Source organism: Dioscorea cayenensis, chromosome 1 (assembly GCF_009730915.1).
Source record: "Dioscorea cayenensis subsp. rotundata cultivar TDr96_F1 chromosome 1, TDr96_F1_v2_PseudoChromosome.rev07_lg8_w22 25.fasta, whole genome shotgun sequence".
Classification (NCBI taxonomy): Eukaryota; Viridiplantae; Streptophyta; class Magnoliopsida; order Dioscoreales; family Dioscoreaceae; genus Dioscorea; species Dioscorea cayenensis.
The window spans coordinates 2419763-2438881 of NC_052471.1; the positions used below are offsets into that span (position 1 = coordinate 2419763).

General features: G+C 34.0%; 2 protein-coding genes across 2 annotated transcripts; both read right to left on the reverse strand.

Moving 5' to 3' along the window:
* Positions 1-514: 514 nt before the first annotated feature.
* LOC120273382 lies at positions 515-1826 on the reverse strand. The gene has a single exon (XM_039280041.1). The coding sequence runs from the start codon at positions 1759-1761 to the stop codon at positions 727-729; it is 1035 nt and encodes a 344-aa protein (XP_039135975.1). The 5' UTR covers positions 1762-1826; the 3' UTR covers positions 515-726.
* A 7189-nt stretch (positions 1827-9015) lies between these two features.
* LOC120264264 (SKP1-like protein 11) lies at positions 9016-12005 on the reverse strand. Its single transcript, XM_039272067.1, has 2 exons — positions 11631-12005; positions 9016-9642 (listed from the first exon to the last, which is right to left on the reverse strand). The coding sequence occupies exons 1-2, from the start codon at positions 11958-11960 to the stop codon at positions 9439-9441; spliced, it is 534 nt and encodes a 177-aa protein (XP_039128001.1). The 5' UTR covers positions 11961-12005; the 3' UTR covers positions 9016-9438.
* Positions 12006-19119: the final 7114 nt, after the last annotated feature.

Here is a 19119-nt window from a genome sequence, read left to right on the forward strand (position 1 = left end):
AAAAAAAGATTTAAAGCAAATGAAATAACAAAATCCACGGGCTCATAGCTCAGTGGTGCACAAGTAAGACTTGAGATCAATTTCTCACCCTCGCCAAAAGACTCATAGCTTAGTGATACACAAGTAAAACTTAAGTTCAATTTCTTATTTTAGTCAAAGGTGAGTTTTTTTTTTTTTATGTTTTTTTAAGTATGTTTCAATAATAGTAATGATTTGTCTATTTTATTAAATAAAATATAGTAATAAAAAAATATAAGAAAATGATCATAAAAATTTGGCAGCGGTGGTTATTGACTAAATTATTTTGTCAAAACAAGACCAAGTAGTGACAATTTTAATCAAATCATATATAAGGTTGTGTATGTTTGGGAACTTAGATTTTATTTGATGGCAAGTTTGACAAATTTTTTTTTCACAGAAAAAAATGTGATCAAATTTGAAGGTCCCTCATTTTACTAAATCAACCAATAATTTGTTTTTCTTTTTCCCCAAAGAATATCATCAATTAAAAAAATAACATAAAAAAAAATCTTCATTATTTCCTCCCCAATATACACACCTCAAACAACCACATACAATATACAATAATACTTTGCACAACATCAAATCATTAAAGCCTTATTATGTACACAAGATCTATCAAATAAAAATAAAAATAAAAATAAAAAATAAAAAAACATCCAAAAATCATACAAATTATTAGTATTTTTGAACCCAATGAATTCATCAAGAAGAAGCTGAAGCTCTAGAACTCTGGTCCAAGAAGTGCTGCACCTCCACTCTACTCCTAACCAACCTATGAAACACCTCCCTCAAAACCCTCTCAAATTCCCCCAATCCCACTCCCAATCTCTCACAAGCTTCACCAAACTCCATTGCCTTCTTCCCCAATTCCTCCTCCACCTCTACCTCCATTTCCACTTCCTCCATTAATGCCTTTCCACACCTCTCCACCTCTTCCAACTCCACAAGCACTCCTCCACTCCTTCCCTTCTTATTCTTCTTCTTCACCTCCTCCCAAATCCTCTCTTGTAACCCAACCAAACCCTCAATTTCCACCCTCAATGGCCCACCTACAACCCCAAACGCCGCCATTAAAGTCCACATGCAGAACGCCAAGATCGAATTCATGTTTTGCACGGCCAACCCTAACCCAGATCCGGCATCCACACAGCATCGGTTGGTGCTGAAGCTGAGCCCATGGGTGAAGGAGGTTGCGCGATGGTTGTCGTCGGTGAAGAGCTTGGAAAGGGCGGTCTTGGCGCGGATGAGATTGGGAGGACGGTGGAGAAGGGCGGAGGCGGCGATGTCGGCTTGGCGATGGGAGTGGCGGAGAAAGGAGAGGGATTGGGTGATGGTGTTGAGGATGTCTAGGGATTTGACGGTGCGGTCGAGGTGGTCGGAGAGGAGGCGGTCGAGAGGTGGGCGGGAGAGGAGGGGAGGGTTGGAGATTAGGGATTGGTGGAGGAGAGATTGGAAATGGGATTGGAAGGAGAGGAGTGATTGGAGGAGTTTGGAGAGGAAGGGGATGGAGAGGAGATGATGGTGATGGGATTGGGATTCGGAGGAGGAAGGGAGGAGAGAGAGAAGGTTGAGGGAGATGAGGGAATGGAAGTGGTCGATGGTTTGGAAGTCGTGGTCGGTGGTTTGGTCCATGGAGACGATTTGGTTGCGGCGGAAGCTGAGGAAAGTGCGGCGGCGGTGAGGGTGGTGGCGGCGAGGGGTGGAGGTGGAGGAGGAGGAGGAGGAGGAGGAGTCCATTAATTGGTGGATGGATGGATTGATTGATTGATTTTGTGGTGGTGGGGATTCCTGGAAGAGAAAGGGGGTATATATATATATATATATATTGCTTTGGTGAATTTTGACTGGCTCTTGCTCATGCTGGGGGTTTTTGACCTGGTTTTGAGTGGAATCATACAACAGGAGGTTTTGTTTGATCCAGTATCAGTCTTTGTTTTGGGCTTTTTATATATATATATATATATATTTATTATACTAGTATTTTGTTATATACTCAGTCCGTTGTTTTTTTTCTTGTTATATTTACTTAATTTACATTAAAAAAAATTATTATTATTTAAAATTATTTTTATTTAAAACTCCACCAGTGGAGTACTCCCTCTGTTCATTTTTATTTAATTTATTATTATTATTATTATTTTGAATATATAAATTAGAGGTAATTTTGGAAAGATAACTATAATTTTTTTATAAAATTTTGTGAAATAATTAAATTTTTTGGTATGTGAGATTCGGTTAATCACAATAGATAAAAAACATAGGAGTATATAATTTAATAGTTAGTTGATTATAATTTATTGAAAATTATACAAATATATTAAATTAAAGAGTAAATTTGAAAAAAATTATTTAATATTTTACAAAATTTCTAATGCGACAAGTAAAAAGAAACATAGAAGAGCTCCAAAATGTGACAAATAAAAAGAAATGAAGGGAGTATATATATAACTGTTGAATATTTGTTTAAAATAGTTTGATGATGATTCTATGGATTTTATAGATACTGTGTAAATTTACTGTTTATAATTATTTTGTACCGTCTGTTTGACATTGTTTAGTAATATATTGATAAATAGCTCGTAGCTGTTAGATAGTACTGTATATAAGTTTATCAAATTTAGAGATATTTTTCTAGATGATGAGTCCTCATTTATATATGGGTAAATATTAATAGTGTATGTTTTTTGTTAGCTCATTATTCTTATACAGATAAGTGTGCAAAATCACTATTATTTATTTTATATAATTAATGTTATAAATTGTGTAAATCTGTTTGATACTATATGGGGAATGATGACAGCCGTTAATTGCACATCAACTGTATTGCAGAACATTCATAAATTAAAAATCTTGGTTGCACATGCCTTCACACACACACACACACATATATATATTATACAGAGGATCCGTCTTCTACATATGTCCCCATAATTAAAATTTACACAGATTTATTATCAACAGTTGGTTGATACACTTTAGTTGTATAACATTATTATATTTATAAATAGTAATATAATAAAATAATAAAATGCACAATATTTTGATTTAAATTGTTCAATTAATTTTAATATAGTATCTTAATAAATCTTAACTATTGAACTCTATTTCTACTGCAACTATAACATCTATTTATAAACAAAATAACAACTAATCAATCCAAACTAAAAACCTAATTAACACTTAGTGTACCCCTAATTTGTATTGTACTAAACTGCATTCTACAATTGTGTTCGTTGGACCGTTTGCAATTGATGTTTTCTCATATTTATATATATTTAAAATTGGTTGTGAGGCTTGAGCGTTGAGATGAGTGATTTTTAATATATGATTTGGTTGTTTAAATAAAAAAAATGTTGGTTTTTATTTTTGATTTTTAGTTTTAAACTTACAAATTTTGTTACAATAGAAGTTCATATTGATTATTGGGGTGGAGACTGAAGAGTATTTGAGTAACTAGTGACTTTTAATTTATGTATTTTATTTAAAATTATCATTAATCTTTGATGTAGATATTAAATGTAATTATCTTTAGGTTTTTAATTCGGTTATTTTAAATGTGTTGCTTACCTAGAGGGTTGTCTATAAAATATTGAGGTGTTTTTTTTTATATTAAGTGGTCTTTTGTGACATGTCAAATGCAATGTCAACACGGACAGGACAAAGATGAATATGTTTTAATTAAAATATAATAGTCAATAGTAATTTTTTAATTTATAAATCAATATTTTTATTTTTTAATTTTTTAAGGTACAATGAACAGAAGATTTTTGGGTAATTTCCTGAAAGACCACTAGGTCCTTAATAACACTTTGAGGCTGCTCAATAAGTCATATTTTTTCAACTACATAATTTTAATGTCCTTAGTTTTACAAAATTAATTTTTCACATACCATTGATTGGATAGGTGTAAAGTTGAGAGGACATTTTAGTTAAATGGAAATATTTAGGAATCTCACGGTCCTTTCATGCTTTTTAATGATTTTTTTAGTTCGGAAAATGTGATAATGGCTTCACACAACCTTGCATATTATTATTATTTAATTATTGACAAAATGACAAATTTCATTAAAAAAATAAACATATAAAAAAAATACACTAATTATAATAAATTAATAACTTTTAAAAATTTATCATGAGAAATAAGTTAACATTTTGTGACAGTGGCAACCTGTTATATGCGCTAAAAATGATGTATCATTGACCATAATCCCATGATGGTAAATCCCTTTATTATGCAACCCTGAAATAATAAAAAATACGAATTTTCTAAAAAAACCCCATTAAATAATAAATAAATAGTACCATATAGTATTTATATAAAATTATACAATGTTATATATTATTGCATGGTACCAAAGCTAAGGTTCAATATGTAGGTTACCCATTCACTATTTTAATGAGTTACTACTGATTTATCAGTGGTTCTCCTAATCAAATTATTTTAAAGATCAAAATTAGAAAAACGGAAAATTGTATAATTTTGTCATGACAAATATTCTAACAGTCTTTTGTGTGCTTGTTGATCTAGTTAGTGTTTGTTTGAATAAAGAATTGGTGATCTCAAGCAAGAGGTTTCTCCTTCAATGCTCCAAGCAAAATCACCCTTTAGAATCTTTCACTCCCCATTGTTATTGGACACGGCATAATATTTTATAAAACACACTAATTCTTTATTTAAAATTGAAGTCACTGAGCTATAAAATTAAGTTATCTTAATCTTGTCAATGGTATATTGTCTGACACAGACAGTTCTCATAAATTCAGCAAAAAAATAAAAATGACAACGGGGCAGGTTAACGAACTCAACATTACTTTTAATGATTTTTTTAATCATAATTTATGTTTAATTGATTAATTATTAATAAAACAGAGTAATACTACCTTCCCATAAGAGATTTTTTGAATAGTTTTTCCAAATAATATAGATGTCAAATTGACATTAATCCTACCAGTATTCCCTTCATAATTTAAATATTAAACCCTGTAAAACTCTAAAGTGTAAATACTATAAAATATTATAAAACTTTAAACCTCATATACTAAAATCCTAAATCTTATAGTTCTCAAAACTCCGTACACTAAAACCCTAAATCATAAAACTTTAAATTCTTAAGCACTGACCATTAAAAATAAAAAAAAAAATATGGATACTGATATAAATGGTATTAGAGCATCCACATCATTTAAAAAAAAAACTATTTAGAAATATACCATTATAAACATACATATAATTAATGATATATATATAAAGTAAACAAATTGGCGCAGATTCATGCACTGAATTCAGTCCTGCAACAGTGGGATGGGGAAACCAGATTAAAGGTCTGACAATGAGAGGGAGGCCACATTAAAACTTAGAACAAAGGAAGACAAAATGACAAATTGACAATGCTCAATTTTAGCCAAAGCCTCTCTTTCTCCACAATAAATAAATAAATAAATAAATAAATAAATAAATAATGGTCAGCATCTTTCCTGAATAACCGTTAACTAGTGATTCCAATCTTCACATACATCAACATGTGTTGATTTTTTTATTAAATAGTATATATATAAAAAAAATCTTCATTCCCTGGACCCGGTCAGTCCAATTGCCGGCTTTGAAAGATGGGTTCCTTGAATTTTAAGGACAAGGGTACAAATATATATATATATATATATATATATATAGTTTGGGTTGGTTTTTAAAGACAAGAAATATTTTTTTATAAGTTAAACACTTCTGGATTTTAAAAATCATGTTTATATTGACTTTTAGACAAAAGTTGAACTGTGATACAACTTTTTTCCTAAGCTGCTCAACAGGTGCTTTTGAGAAAAACACTTATAAAAAACTGTTTTGTGGATTGTAAAATTACTAACTTAACCCTGTGCTTTTCTAAAATTTCCCCATTCTTTAATCCTAATAATAATACATTAGGTTATAATAATAATAATAATATATTATTATTAATACTAACAATGTTTTCATTATAATTATTAATAACAATGTACAATAGTAACTCAATAAAAACTCAATGAATGTCCACTTTAATAATTTACCACCTCTAAAAGCCCTTTTAAAAATTCACATTCAAACAACTTCACACATATAAAAGTGTTTTTGCATTATCTTACCCAAATAAAAAATACTAAAAAACACTTAACTTACTCTCAAAAGCACTTTAAAAAAAAAGTGTTTCTACACCTTAACAAAAAAACACTTTTTTAAAAATTAACCCAAACAAACCCATATATAATTTGGTAGGTTTAAAACTATCATATTTAAATACAACCTAACTATTTTCAGCATAAAAATTAATTTTATGTTTTACCAGGCCATAGAATAACATAAACACCGTGTGTATTTCGCAAATAGATAAAAAAATACTATTCATCACAAATAACCTTTATGAAATCTAACATAAATACTAACCCCAGATCTGGGGTTAGCATTTTCAGCTCGGAAATTAGCAACCCCATTTCTAGGATTAGTATTTGTATGATTTTTTGTGTAAGTTATTCCTGATGAATAGCACTGTTCAATAGATAAAGGGATTTATTCAGGGTTATCTACTGATAAATTACCAAACGACATTCATAGCTTTTTGATGTTGCCATGCTTTATTTTCCAAAAATATTTCTTGATCAAATTCTTAAGTTTTTATCAGGTTAAATAACTTATGGGATTTGATTTGAGTTAAATTTTTGGAAATCAAGGAGGTTTTTTGAGTTTTTATTTGTATGAAATCTTCTTTGTAATGCATTGGTGTATTGTTAGTTCCATAGTTGTTGTTTGTGGTTTCGAAAGCACTCAAACACTTATAAAAAACTCACAAATCAAACAAAAAGAAGACAAACAAAATTGGTAATCTAGTTCGGCTCACTTGCCTATGTCTGGGGGGCCAAGCCCGAAGATAAACAATCCACTAAAAGAGGTGAAAATAAATGAGTACAAACACTTTATCATTCACACTCACAAATAAAGATCACTATCCTCTCTAGATTGTCTAGTGTCCACACTTTCTCTAACTCCGTTGTCACACCGAATCTTAGAGCAAGGTAACTTACATAGATACCTTAACGTCCCAAAAGTAGCTCATACTTCTTTTAGAATCTCTGCAGCTACTAACTTTAAAATCTTCCAGAATTAACTGTTGCAACTCCTATTGTAACACAACTTGCAACATGACCCTGACTGCTGACTTGACTGAGTTCTGGTTACGTTGAGGACTCGTTATATTACGAAAATACCTCAAGGTCCATCAACCTCCCGGTCATGCTGAGTCCGAGTTGGTGTAGCAAAATCTCCCAACTCTGACTGTCGGCAACTAGTCTACCTCCTCAGTTTCCCACAACACAGTCCCCTCGCAAGGGGCACACGTCTTTGTGCGTCTTCACGAAACTTTTCAAACTTGATCTTCAATTCACCCAAAGTTTGGCCTTCAAATTTTTCCAAGAAAGATCTTCAATTAATCATGCCAATCATAAAAATAATAAGCATGTCTTCAATCATATCCTTAATAGTCTTCAATCAAACTTATTAATATTCTTCAAATCATATCTTCAATAGTCTTCAATCATATCATTGATAGGTATTTATTCACTAAAGCTCCATTCATATTTAGTCTTTAATCAAATCTCTCTAAATATGGTCTTGATATAATCCTGCCATCAAGTTGTAACATATACCAAAAATAGCTTCACCAAGATCTCCTAGGATATTTGTCTCCAATCCAATACTCCTTCCATGTCACCATGCCTTGTTATGTCATCATTTATGCCATGTCACTTTGTCTTAGTGTTAAATCATGCCAATTAAAGTGCATTTGCACTAACAATTATATTTGATTAAATTTAATTAAAATGTGAGATTTTTGTTTGACCAATAATAACCTTTCCTAATATTATTTTTATCATTCATAATTGGTATTTCATTTTATTTTCTTTTCAAAAAATTGACAATCTTTATTACTTGATTTTTAAACAATCACTCACATGCGTCACATACCCACTAAATACTCTATTACATCTTAAGTGAAAGTTATACATTCTTCAATTTTTTACATGAGAAATAAAGTCATTACTATTCAGCTTCATGTCTAACGATAATTTTATATTTTGATTTATTAATAAAACCAGAAAGAAGACACTTTTACTTAAAAATGTTAATAATTTAGGGATGACACCCTAGACATTGAATGAGTGGAAAGAACATAATCAGTTAATCACGGGTGGTGCACATGCAAAGACATCAATTCTTTTAATTCAATCAAATAAACAGGACATTCCATATGTTGAAAATATAACACACAATAATTAAGAACATACACACAGTTAAAAAAATTAAATATATAACCGTATATATTCAGTCGGTGACACGAGAATTGAATTATAAATCCACATTAAAAGACCTCTCACCACAGCACATATTGAATTTTTATTAATCCTGTATTGAATGAAATTTAAACTATTTAATTTTATGTAAAAAATTCACAAAAAATTAATATATAATTAAATTTACTTTGCATCTTTATAGTACTGTTAATTGAGCACTAACATAGTTAATACGGTACTTGCCGCATCACAAACTTGATGTGGAAGTGTTGCGTTGTTATAATACCATATGAACACATACACTCAAACAAATGGATTAATTCTATTTTTTTTTTTTTTTTAATTTGAGGCTTAAAAGTACATAATATATATGCATACAGAGGTTAAGGCACACATTTGGATTTGGTAATCTTAAAATTGATGCCTTCAAACTATTGGAAAGGCACACATTTGTTCATTAATATATATATTCACAAGATATTTACTACTATGACATGACATAAATCATTCATGAGAGGGCATTAAGACCCAATTAAAAATTGTCAAAAATGAAACTCTAGGAACTGATTTCAGATCTGCTCCAAATTATCACAATAAAATATAAACTCAACCATTATTAAAAAAAAAGAAAAAAGAAATAAAATAAAACTCAAAACTGACAAATTTCCATGTAAATTGAGTCAAATTACTATGATATATTTCAAGTGCCTGAACAACCTTGAACAAAATAGCGCTACAAATATCATATCTATATGGCCTATCAAACACAACCAGTATATACCAGTGACAATACGTTTGCCAATGTACAGAGCAAACATGAAAAGCAAACCTGCTGAAAAATAGCCAAATACAAAGGCAATCCTTGTCAGACAGAGGCAAGCATCAATTGTACAAAGCCCAACTCTGTATCTACAATTCCAGAATGCTTTGTTGAGACAAAAGTTTTGCTCTAGGATTATGTGCATTGAATTAAATCAATGGAGAAAAATGAAACGTGGTAATAAACGTGAATTTGAAACCATTGATACTATTATATCAATGAACACTGCGATCTAGGTTGCATGCATTGATTAGTTTTGTTGCAATGCAGCAGGATGGCTAAGCATTTGGCTCCTCGTCCGGAACGTCATCCTGGAAGGCCCAGGGAATCTGCTGCCGGAGCTCATCCTCTTCCTCTTTAGTGAGATTGTTTTCTATGCCGAGAATCTCATGCATTTCTTCTATGGTTTTGCCCTTAATCAAGTCAGCAACTCTCTGGCATGTAATGTCCACCAACTCTGTCATTTCCAGATAATTAGCTGCCTGCATAACAAGTCAAAGGAGAACTCAGAGAAGATGGTGAATAAAGGCAATTGAATTAGGTTCCCTAGATAACTTTCAAAACTGATAAATTGCACAAAGTCAAACAGCAATTAAATTGCCACTGCATCGTCAACAAAAAGTTGTAATTCTCTTGTCAATGAACTAATAAAGTCAGTTGAAGCTTAAAATTCAAAAGCTATGGACATTGACTGGAATTGTCAATTTAATTAAGGGTCCACTTTGAACCATTTTCTTAGCCTTGTACTGAGGCTACTGAGTGCAGTATGTGGATTCCACTCCGTAGAGTCAAATTTATGAGATTAAAGTTGATTTAGTGTTAGCCAGCTAATTGGAATTAATAATTCAAAGAGAAACCAAGAATATAACAAAAAGAACAGCAAACACGTGAAGGTCTATACAGGTTACCGTGAAATTAATAATTCAAAGAGAAACCAAGAATGCTAAGAGGCGCTCCTCTTAGAATATATTATGAGGAGTGCTAACCATACATTGCACGGATCACTGTGAGGTTAGTGAACTGCATGATAAGTTATGAGTTATTAATTTTATTTAATTATTATGTTTATATTGCGCTCGTATCTAATCCAATATCCTCAAACCAACTTTTTTATGGTTATGAACATGTTTATGGTATGATGGCCTTGTAATATATTCTATGAGAAGGTCCCCTGAGGATTTCTGTCAAACATTAAGAATTATTATAAGCATGTCATCCAGAGGAGGCCCCAAGCTAGGATGTATTAAGTCAATCAAGCCAGCAGGAGAAATGAAATTCAGAAACTCCACTGATGATGCCTCATTATGAAAAGTTTGAAGGAACTGCCAAAACACAAGTCCTAAAACAAAAAAGGGCCATCTCCATTTGATTAAGGCATGTTGGTGTAACTCAGTCCCTGAGGTTCAGACTGAACAAGTCAAGATAGAAATCTCTATCAGACCGATGTACAAACTAATGACTCAGTAAACTGATATTAATTCCCACATCATTACACATGCTATATCCTCGAACTCATGTTTGTCAACAAGTCATTGTCAGAGAAATAGGCAATGGCAAAAATTCCCTCTATTCTATTTGTATTACAATGGACTCATTTTGATTATTTTACTTTGTAGATTGATACTGATAGACAATGAATCTCCTTTTCCATCTCATATTATCTTTCCTTTTGATTCTCTTCTCTAAGAAAGTTTTTATACCATATAAACTACCATGATAAACTAGTTTCCAGGCACCCGAAAGAAAAACAAAATAGCTAAAAGATAGAAAGATGGTAAAAATACTAATTCAATCAGGTCGGAATACATTGCAACATGTTAATTTCATATGATACTAAACCACAATTTCCTTCTGCAAAACAAACTTACACAGATCTATCCATGAAGAACCTATAAATCTTTATAGGGTGGATAAAGGTGTTGCTTTATATTGGAAAACACCAAGACTTTTGCAGACATCTAAAGGAAATCTCAAATAAATGGCAATAAATTGAACAGTATCAAATTCAATAATAAAAAACTAATGTATCAGAAAAGAAATTGAGAATTAAACACGAAATTCAGTGGTTCCAATCAAGAAATTCCAAAGAATAGCAATACAACAATTTGACCATATCCAGATAAAAGATGGAAAAATAAAGACCATCCAAATTCCAAAATAGATAAAAGATTCAGCACAAGATGCTCTGATTCTTAGCAGTCAAATGAAACCTCAGAATCAACCCTAAAAAAACAATGAGAATTCAAGAAAGCACTCAAGAAAGCATTTATAAAAACAGGAAGCAAACCTGAAAACTAAAGCCAAACAAGAACCACATTAATCAACAAACCTAATTCAAGAAGAGAAATCGAAGATCCAGCAGAAGAATCGATCGATCCGCAAGAACACCCCCAAATCAAGCAAAACTATCAAACCTAATTTCAAGAACAACATCTCAAGATGGGAAAACAAGGTGGGTAGGAACCATCACCATAATTACAGGGGCGAGAAGAGGGGTATCCATCTTCACGAATTCAGCGTCCCAAAGTTCGTTCTTCTTCCTTACGGATTCGGGTTCTTCTTGAGCGTGCGTCTCCCAGTAATCGATGATCTTAGGGAGGATTTCGGAGGAGACATTGATGGATATGGTGGGAGGATCGTCTCCGTCGTGTTGCTGGACAGCCGTGGAGATGATCGGCGACTGCTCCGCCAAATCCACGTCGACTTCGAACCGCTGTCCGTCAGAGCTTATCAAGTTCACCTTCTTCTTCTTCTTCTTCTTCTTCTTCTTCACCTCCTCTGGCGCATCCATGGAAGCCATGATCGATCGAGAGGGAGCTCAAGAGGAGGAGGAGAAGAAGCACAACGAAATCGCGAGATGTTTTGTTGCTAGTGATGATGAAGAGAGCATTTATAGTCCGAGAATGGATTTCTTTTTGGCGGGAAATTTTACGGTTGAATTATTTTTATTTTTTTTATTGAAAGTGCCATTTAATCCCTGGAGTCTAAATGATTTAAATAGGTTCCTCAATAATCGATAATTCTGCTGACTCCATTTATTAAAATATTACTCTCTCCATTACTTAGTACATGTCGTTTAAAAATGTTACACAAAAATTAAAAATAGTATTAAATTTTTTAAAATTTAACATAAAAATCAACCAAATTAACTAAAATATTTCTATTTTGGAACCGTATATTTTTTTTGAGACTATAAATAATATCTTATTCATTTATATAATGCAAGATAAGCTCGACATGTGGAGAGTCCTTGAGAACTGAATGCATCGCCTAATGCCTGAAGAAGTCTCCTTTAATTTTGACCTTTTAGAAGAGCTTCAGGATAAGTACTTATTCAACAACTCTAAATTTTTTTAACTAAGTGAATAAATCACATGGATTAAAAACAGAAAGTGGGGACTACAAAATAAATAGATAGTGAGTAAAACAATCTTATTAGAATTCAGATAAATATTAAAACTCAAAATAAATAAATAAATAACTAGTTAATTAATTACTCAAATAAATAAAGATGATAATGATAAGGCATAACTAAAAACTCCATTGATTTGATAGACGAATGAATTATAAAACTAATGTTTTTCATGTTACCATCTTAAAATATAAATTATCTAATATAAACTTATGGCAAACTGAATATATATATATATATATATATATATATTTGCCTCATTTCACTTTGGATTAAAGTCAATCATAAACTCATACTGTGAGGCAAAATCACCGCATCATCACCTAATTTAATTGTGTCTAAACCATACGTTTCATTCACATTAGCTTTCACATCAACCCTTATTTTTATTTTCACTAGCCCATCACTGTCTTGAGAGTAAATTTTTTATTTCTAAATTCTAATCGATATTTTAAAAAACAACAGAAATACATTATTTAAAAAATAAAAATAAAATAATGAAATAAAATAAACAAAAATAAACCTAAAAATATATTTAATTTAATTAATTTATTTATTTCCGAAATTCTCCCTTTCGCGCATATAAAACCCTCGAAAACTCGATAGATTTTAAAAAAAATCAGCTCTCGGTGGCAACCAATGGTTTCTCTTTGGTTCCCATTTCCATTCGTCCTTCGAGGAAGAGCTCCGTGGACACTACAAGAAGATGTTGAATTAGAAACTATAATTCTGTAACGGACTTGTTCTATTACTAATTAGCAACCCATTCCTTTCCCGGTTTTGATTCCGAAATCCTATGCCTTTTCTCCCCTTTGATCAGTTCTTTTTTGTCTTCTTTGGTGATCTTTTTGTTGATCATGATGGCTATGTGGAATCCAGAGAAGGATCTACTCACTATTGTCACAGAGGACTCTACCGTTGTTGCAAGTTAGCACCTCCTTGACTCCGACCTGCACTTGTCCTGCTACCTTGCACAAAGATTACTAAACAAAACAATGTCTTCGACAATAGAACCTTTAGATAAGATCCTTCCAAAAGATTACAACGGGTGCCAAAGGATACAGATCTTGGTGGACTACCCAACAACTTAACAAGATAAGAGTAACAAAAGATAGAGGGGATAAGAGATAGAGATTCTGAGAGAGATTAGGGATTTCAAAATACAACAAATTGCCCCCCTTTCTCCATACTACATTGTTCTTAAAAGGCCAGATCTATCATTCTGGTGACTCGACACGGCTCTCTTCGTTGTAGCCCACCCATTGACCACCATATCAATTCCCACAGACAAAATGACCTTCCACAGACAAAAAGACATTAAGTGCCCATCCTCTCTTTTCCTCTTCAACCATCATACTTAGGTACTTCAGCCATTCCCACTTTTCAATTGTATCGATCTTTCTCCCCTCAACTTAATCCTTGTCCTCAAGGATTCATGGGAAAATCATGATACTGCTTCTGTAGATCATCAAAATATTCCTAGGTGGCCTCTTCTCTTGGTTCTCTTGGCCATTTGACTAATACTTTGACATCAACCCTATTTAACCGCTTAGTTAACTGGCACTCAAGAATCGCCTCTGGTTGCCTATTAGATTCCCCAGCATCTTGCAGCATTCCGGGAAGGGTGGGAGATGTGAGTTGGGATCCTATTCACTTTTTCAACTGTAATACATGTAATACGTTGTTGATCCTGGCTTCGGCTGACAATTTGATTCGGCATGCCACCTTGGCTATCCGTGCCTCAATCTCAAATGGACCAAAGAAAACTAGATCACCCACTTGGAACTAACTGTTGATTCTTCCCTTGTCAGCTAGTTGCTTCATTCAGTGGTTTCAAGCATGCGTCAAATTCTCCTTGAGTGACTGCAAGATGGACTCCGCCTCCAACCATCTCCTATCCAGCACATCAAACTTAGAGCACCCTTGCTGTAGGCTATGTGCATGGGAGGACTTGTCCATAGACCACTTCATAGGGACTGGTATTAAGGGAGGAATGAAAGCTCATATTGTACCACCACTCCACAAGAGACACCCACCGTCCCCACTCTCAGGGCTTATTCCCGCTTATGAAGCGTAAGTACTATTCCAAGCAATAATTGACGACCTCGATATGACCGTCTATTTGGGGATGGTAGGCCACAGAGTAGCGTAGCTCGACACCCAATAATCGAAAGATCTCCTGCCAGAACCCACTCACAAAGACTGATCCACTATCATTAATGATCAACTTTGGAAGGCCATGCAGCTTGTATATGTTATTATGTTATCCATAAATAGTTGAGCAGTCGTGATGGTCGTGTTAGGATGTGCGATTGCCACAAAGTGAGTATATTTGCTCATCTGATTCACTGCTACCATGATCGAGGATTTACCTTGCGATACTAGCAACCCATCGATGAAGTCCATGCTTAATTCCTGCTATATCCCATTGGGTATCAGCAATGGTTACAGAAGCCTAGCAAGTGGTGTGTTCTCCCCTTTATATCTTTGACAAACCTTGCACTCTTTGATAAAATTCTTCACCAACTCCTTGAGCCCTTTCAAATAGAAAAACCCAGCTATTCTCTCCATCGTCACCTCTATTCCTGAGTGCCCCCCCTCACCCCATGTACTCGCATGGAATACTCTCAATAAAAGCTGCTTGAGACCTCCATCATTTTCCACAACAAGTCGGCCCTTCCTTCTTAGTTGATCCTGGATCCACTCGTAGTTAGGTTTACAGGTTAGGTCCTTGTGCAAGTCTTTAACTAGTTTGGCTAAACTCTCATCTTCTTCGCAACTGTGGCTAACCCTTGCCCATAATTTTGAATTTACCACTAATATGGCTGCAATTTTAAACTAATGGGACAGAGCATCAGCTACGATGTTCTCGGTCCTTTTATTGTAAATAATGTCGAAGTCATACCCCATGAGTTTGGCAATCAATCTTTGTTGTGTGGGAGTGTTGATCCATTGTTACATCAAGTATTTTAGGCTTTGGTGCTCCGTTTTGACTTTGAAGTGCCTTCCCAATATATACAGCCTCCATTTCTGTACAGCTAAAATAATCGCTAACATCTCTTTCTCGTAGGTGGAGAGAGAGCTAAATTTTAGTCAGACAGTGGCTTACTCACGAATGCGACCGGTCTCCTAGCTTGATATAATACTGCACTTATTCCATGGCCACTCGCATCCATCTCGATGGTGAATTCTTTATTAAAGTTAGGAAGAATCAGCAATGGTGCACAAACGATAGCTTCCTTCAACTGTTGAAAGGCTGCTGTGCTTCCCTCATCCCACTTGAAATTGTTCTTCTTCCACAAATTTGTAAGAGGCCTAGCATATCCTTTAATAAACCTCTGATATATAGTAACCCGAGAGCCCAAGGAAGCCCTTCAAATCCTTCATTGTTTTTGAAGTCGGCCATGCTCGGATGGATTTCACCTTTGGTTGTTTTATCTCCATCCCTTTCTTACTGATTATGTGGCCTAAGTAGTCTATCCGTCGGGCTACAAATAAGTGTTTGCTCTTCTTCGCATAAAGCTGTTATTGGTGCAACACCGCTAACATCGTCTCCAAGTGCTTTAAATGCTTTTCCCATGACTTGTTATACATGAGAATATCATCAAAAAGCACTAACACAAACCTCTGAAGGTGTGGTCGAAACATGTCGTTCATCAAGCTCTGGAAGGTTGCCGGTGCATTAGTCAAGCCGAAGGGCATGACCTTGAACTCATAATGGTCGTCGTGATATCTGAATGCGGTCTTGCTAATATCCTCCTCCCTCATCCTGATCTAGTGATAACCAGATCTTAAATCAAGTTTTGAGAAGTAATTAGCCCCATGAAGTTCATCCAATAGTTCTTCAATAAGAGTAATGGGGAATTTGTCCTTTATGGTCTTGTTGTTCACATCTAGGTAATCTACACACAATCACCACCCTCCATCTTTCTTCCTTACTAACACTATCGGTGATGAGAACGGGCTATTACTTGGTCGAATGATCCCCTTGCTGAATATATCTATGATCAATTCCTCCATAATTTATTTTTCTGGTATACGGGATACTTATAGGGGCACACATTGAGTGGGTTTCTGCCATCTTGGAGTAGGATGCGATGATCATGGGACCGAGGTAAGAGCAACTCTTGCCTTATCACTGTATACGTCATCGTATTTGGCAAGCATAATCTCTAACTGTCTTCTTTGACCCGCACTGCCTTGAGTTAGATCATTTGACTCTATGGGTGAGGATTCCTCTGAGATGACTTGGATTGAACATAATTGTATTGAGCACAACTGGGAAGATAGTTACAAAGCTCGTGCTGGATCTCTCCCTTGCATAATCTCGAGCCTTGGTAGCGGTGACCCTCTAAGTATAACATTCTTCCGGTTGGCGGCAAACTCCATCCTTAATTGCTTAAAATCCCATAGTATTGGGACTAACTGAACCAGCTACTGGATCCCAAGCACCATTTGGCATCCTTCTAAGGGTATTACAAGAAAGTCGGCTTTGAATTCTAAGCCCTGCATCCGCCATGACATGCCCACACATATTTGACTACACTGTACTCTACTGCCGTCATCCACCATAACAGCCACTAGAGGACAATCTCCCACTTGAAAACCCAGTTTTTGAATTGTGAATGCGTTGACGTAGTTGTGAGTACTGCTAGAGTCCACTAATATATGGAGTTTATGCTCACTAGCTATTCCTGAAACCCTTATGGTCTTATAATGCATTAGTGAGGGTACGCCTGCTATCGCATTCAAGGATATGAGTGGGGGTAAAACTCTTCTTTCCCTGCCACTAATCCTTTTTCCCACTGCTTTTCATCATCTCCCTCTAAGTTGGAACCTTCCTCAACAAATACATCAAGCTTGAACAGTTGTTTCCCTTTATATTGGTGCCTTGCATGTATCTCTTATCGCACACAAACCAGAGGCCCTTACTCATCTTCTCTTCTAGTTCCTTGCTTGTGAGTTGTTTGAATGGTTTCTCATTCACTGCCCTAGGAGCCCCGATGCTACCCTTGTTCCCATGGTCACTTCCCTCCTCAATCAGATGCTTTTGGGTGAGAAGTAGTGCGCATTCCTTGGCAGAAGTCTCCCTTTTGTGTGCCAACTATCTAGATACCCCTCTTGTAGCTTAGCCAAGTTGTTGGCTTGACGTAGTGACTTCGGTGAAAACATCTTCACCGTGCATCGTATTTCATCCTTCAAACCTCCTAGGAAGCTACTCATTCCATACTCTTCTGATAGGAAGACCTTGTTTATCAACTCATCAAACTTGTCTAAGTACTCCTAAACTATGGCCCACTGCTTGGGGTTCTTCAACTCTGCCATGGGGTCATTGTGTAAGTTACTACCAAACTTCGTTGCAATTGCCTCGGTGTATTCTCCCCTGTTTAGCGTCTCCTTTGTCAAACGATTCCTCATAAAGTTTTGGTGCCATTGGAGGGCCTTTCCTTCTAGATAAATGGTCGCGACCTTTACCTTTGTTCCGTCTGGTGTTTCATCGTATTCGAAGAAGTGTTCACACATGTACAACCACTCATTCAACTTCTCCCCATTAAACTTGGGAAACTCCACGCACACTAGCTTCAACAGTGGTGCCCTGGTGCTTCCGGTCTCCTTCACTACACTCACAAGACTAGTTGACCCTGAACCCTACCCGATTTGGGTCTTAAACAACAACTAGAGAGTAAGGGTCTGTTTGAATCACAGAATAGGAATGATAATGGTAATGAGAATGGGAAAAGTAATGGTAATGGTAATGGAAAAAGTATGGTAATGGTAATGAAAAAGGTGTTTGGTTGGAATGAATAAATATTGGGAATGAAAAAAGTCACATAGAGAATTGTATGTAAATTACTTTAATGCCCTTAATATAAGTAATGATATATTAATATATAAAATAATTACATATAATTAAATATTTAGAATAAATATTTTTTTATCATTAACCAATTAAATAATTTAATGGGTAAAAGTATCATTTCAATTTAATTACCATAATTAAATACTTGTATTAATTATTTTATTTAATTAAATATATGTAGGGGCAAAAAAGTTATTTCGGTTTAATTATTATATTGTATATGTATATTACACAATTCTTGTTAATTTTTATTTATTTTAATTATTATAATATTTACATGACTCAATTTATGTTCAATATAATTTACTTTAATTATTATAATTAGTTATTTAAATTAATAAATATTATTTAATTAAATCTCAATGAGGGGCAAAATTGTCATTTCACTTTAATTACATGATTAAATACTTTTACTAAGTATTTTATTTAATTAAATCTATATAGGGGCAAAATTGTCATTTCACTATAATTATTATAATATAATTTGTATAGTAAATAATTCTTGTTAGCTATTATTTATTTTAATTATTATAATATTTAAATGACTCAATTTATGTTTATTATAACTTAATTTAATTATTATTATTAGTTATTTAAATTAATTATTATTATTTAATTAAGTCTCAACTAGGGGCAAAAATGTCATTTCACTTTACTTATCATAATTAAATACTTTTATTAATTATT